This window comes from Melanerpes formicivorus, unplaced genomic scaffold (genome assembly GCF_026170545.1).
Source record: "Melanerpes formicivorus ecotype bairdi unplaced genomic scaffold, bMelFor1.0.p_v2 SCAF_1, whole genome shotgun sequence".
In the NCBI taxonomy this organism is placed as follows: Eukaryota; Metazoa; Chordata; class Aves; order Piciformes; family Picidae; genus Melanerpes; species Melanerpes formicivorus.
In genome coordinates this window covers 8,485,284-8,489,275 of record NW_027142353.1, presented here as the reverse complement: position 1 = coordinate 8,489,275, position 3,992 = coordinate 8,485,284, and the positions used below count along the sequence as shown (strand labels likewise).

The following is a 3,992-nucleotide window of genomic DNA, read 5'->3' as shown; positions in this document are numbered from 1 at the left end:
TGGGACGGAATTATAGAATATTTAGAAGGGACCTTTTAAGGTAAGTTAGTCTGAACAACCCTGTTATAAGCAGGGACTTCTTCCACTAAATAGGTTGCTCAGAGCCCTGACCAGCCTGGAATCTACCGCTTTCCTGAGCAACTTCTTCCAGTGTTTTGCTACCCCCATCATAAAAAATAAAAATCTTGCTAAAGTCTAAAGTTGCTATCTTTTAGTTTAAAACTGTTACCTCTTGTTCTATCATGACAGACTCTGTTAAAATGTTTATCTCCATCTTTCTGATAACCTCCCTTTAAGTACTGAAAGGTCACAATAATATCTTACTGGGGACTTCTCTTTTCCAGACAGAACAACTCCAGCTCTTTCAGCCTGTCCTCACAGAAGAGATATTTCATCCCTCTGATCATTTTTGCAGCCCTCTTCTGGCCTTTCTTTAGAAGGTATATGTCTTCCCTGTGCTGAGGACTCCTGAACTGGATGTAGTACTCTTGGTGGAGTCTCACCAGAGTGGAGCAGGACAAACTCACTTGTGTTGACCTGCCAGTCACACTTTTAATGCAGCCCAAGAAGCAATCTCCAAGTCCATATTATTGCCCCGTGTCCAGCTTTTCATTCACCAGTAACGCTAAGTTCTTCTACACAGGTCTGCTCCCAGTTCCTTCATCCCCCAGCCTGTATTGATACCAGGGATTGCCCTGACCCAGGGTCTTGCATTTCAATAGGTGAAATGCACATTACAGCTGCAGCAATTCCCCAGTCCTTTATACTTCATGTTGTGAATAGCATTACCAGCATTTGGATGTCCATTCTTTGTATTGTTTCTTTACACTCAGAAGTCTGATGATATGTTGAAGAGTTTACATGTATCCACTTCTATAACCTGACTTCCACAGAATGAAAAGGGTCTACACACCCTACCTATTTGTAAGTGAATTTAAGCTGCTGCCTTTTCATAATAACAAATCCTCCAACATGTCAGACTGTATTTGAGTAGACCTGGCAGGTAAGTGAAGAAATCATAATTGTTATCCATTGTATTTAGTGTGCTTCCATCCAATTTCTAAGCCCTAGTAGTAGGTTTTAATGATGGGAAGAACTGTTACATGACTAAACATTTTTTTTTTTTTTTAATGCTTCTTTGTGAACTTGTTCAGCCCTGAACAACACTACCACATCATATATATTTACAGTTGTGGTGGTTTGGCTCTGGCCTGGAGGCCAGATACCCACCAAGCCACTCTATCACTCCCCCTCTTAAGTGAACAGGGGAAGAAGGGAAAGAAAATATAACAGAAGCTGGGGATAAGATGGGAGCAATTTAATAACACTAGTAAGCATACAGCAAATAGACCGTGCGGAAGTAAAGAAAGCAGAGAGAGAGATGTTAGTCTCTACTTCCCATCAGCAGGACGGTGGTCGGTCTCGGGAAGCAGGGCTCTCTAAGCTTGGTGGTTCCTTGGGAGGATGAACACCATGGACGAATCCCCAACACTTCCTTCTTTCACGTCCTTCTTATACCTGAGCTGACGTCATATGGTATGGAATACCTCTTTGGCCAGTCTGAGTCAGCTGGCTCAGTTGTGTCCCCTCCCAAGATCCTGCCCACCCCTCAATGTACTCCTGGGGCAGGGAAATGTTGAAAGGACACAGCTCGGATACCGAATTCAGCCGTAGCCAAAACACTGCTGTGTTATCAACTGCTGCTGCAAAAAACCACAGCACTAAAACGATGCTGTGAGGAGAATTAACTCCACCTCAGTTCAACCCAATACAATCTCCACCCCTTATTCCATACCATTTGCATCAAGCTCAGGTTTTACACATTTCAATACATTTAACCATCTCATTTGATTCTTACACCAAAATAACAAAAGAACACAAAAATGACTTCTTGCTTACATTCACATACTTAAACTATCTCAATACATCAACATATAGAGACTTATGTCAATGTCTCAGTCCTCTCTTAAAGTTTTCTTTCTGCTCCTGTAGATGTCATTTGGGAATATTCAAGACAAAAGCAGGATATTCTGTTCTTGGGCACCAACTCCAGATGGTCTCAACCACTGTGTCATTCTTGATCCTTGGAAAACTTCATCAGTCCGTGTTCTTCTTGCTTCATTACTTTCTGCAACATGCAATTCACATTATTCACATTCTAAATTACCTTTCCCCTAGTGTTAGGTCCCTTTGTGGCACACACTGAGTCTCCCCATTTCTTTTCATTACCCACCATGTACATCCAGGCCCCTGAGCAAAGACAATCCCACGAATGGTTTTGCCTTTCCCCATGGGAGGAGCAACCCACACTGCCTTTCCTAGCCACTTTCCCATGTGTACTACAGGGACTTTTATCTCCCCCCACAGTGTGCAAGGGTTCTGTTTGGGCAGGACCAGGACGGTTAGCAGATCCTCGAGAATTAACCAGCCAAGTGGCTTCTGCTAAATTTACATCCCAGTGCCTCCATGCTCCTTTACCCAATGCTTTCAGCATAGTGTTTAACAGTCCATTATATCTTTCAACCTTCCCAGAGGCTTGTGGGTGATAGGGAATGTGATACACCCATTCGATGCCATGTTTCTTGGCCCAGGAGCTGATGGCATTGTTCCTGAAGTGAGTCCCATTGTCAGACTCGATCCATTCAGGGGTACCGTGCCGCCACAGGATTTGCCTTTCAAGGCCTAAGATAGTGTTCCGGGCAGTAGCATGATTTACAGGGTATGTTTCTAACCAGCCTGTAGTTGCTTCCACCATGGTGAGGATGTAGCGCTTGCCTTGGCGTGTTCATGGCAGTGGTCCAATATAGTCAATCTGCCAGGCCTCGCCATAGCGAAAACCCAGCCACCGCCCTCTGTTCCAGGGAGACTTGGCTCTGGTGGCCCTCTTGATGGCAGCACAGGTTTCACAGTCATGTGTGACCTGTGCGATGGCTTCCATGGTCAAGTCCACCCCTCGGTCACAAGCCCACCTGTACGTAGCATCTCTCCCTAGATGTCCTGATGTTTCATGGGCCCATCAAGCTACAAACAGTTCACCTTTTCGCTCCCAGTCTAGATCCACTTGAGCTATATCAATCCTGGAAGCTTTGTCTGCATGCTCATTGTTTTGATGTTCTTCATTAGCATAACTCTTAGGTACATGAGCATCAACATGATGTACCCTCATAGGCATGTTCTCCACCCGAGCAGCAATGTCCTGCCACAGTGAGGCAGCCCAAATAGGCTTGCCCCTGCGTTGCCAATTGGTCTTCTTCCACTGCTGTAGCCATCCCCACAAGGCATTAGCCACCATCCAAGAATCTGTGTAAAGATAAAGTACTGGCCACTTTTCTCTTTCAGCAATTTCTGGAGCAAGTTGGATGGCTTTCACCTCTGCATATTGACTTGATTCACCTTCTCCTTCAGTAGTCTCAACAACTTGTCGTGTAGGACTCCATACATCAGCTTTCCACTTCCAATGGCTTCCTACTACACGACATGATCCATCAGTAAACAGAGCATAAGGCCTTTCATCTTCAGGTAACTCGTTGTATGGTGGTGCCTCTTGGGCACGAACCACTTCCTCAGGCGATGCTCCAAAATCCCTACCTTCTGGCCAGTCCATAATCTCTTCCAGAATTCCTGGGTGGTTTGGTTTTCCCAGTCGAGCTCACTGTGTAATCAGTGCTACCCACTTACTCCATGTAGCACTGGTGGCATGATGAGTAGAAGGGATGTTTCTTCTGAACATCCAATGCAGCACAGGCAGCCTTGGTGCTAAGAGGAGAGTTGCTTCTGTACCCACTACTTCTGATGCAGCTCGAACTCCCTCATAGGCTGCTAAGATCTCCTTCTCAGTTGGTGTATAGTGGGCTTCTGATCCTCGATATCCTCTACTCCAAAATCCCAACGGCCGACCTCGGGTTTCACCTGGTGTCTTCTGCCAGAGGCTCCAAGTAAGACCATGCTCCCCAGCTGCGGTGTAAAGGATATTCTGCACCGATGGTCCTGTG

The 3,992-nt window shown here is 45.5% G+C and overlaps 1 protein-coding gene across 1 annotated transcript; it reads right to left on the bottom strand.

Moving 5' to 3' along the window:
- Nucleotides 1-3,016: 3,016 nt before the first annotated feature.
- LOC137444016 (ribonuclease H-like) lies at nucleotides 3,017-3,604 on the bottom strand. The gene has a single exon (XM_068144718.1). The coding sequence runs from the start codon at nucleotides 3,602-3,604 to the stop codon at nucleotides 3,017-3,019; it is 588 nt and encodes a 195-aa protein (XP_068000819.1).
- Between the last annotated feature and the right edge of the window lie 388 nt (nucleotides 3,605-3,992).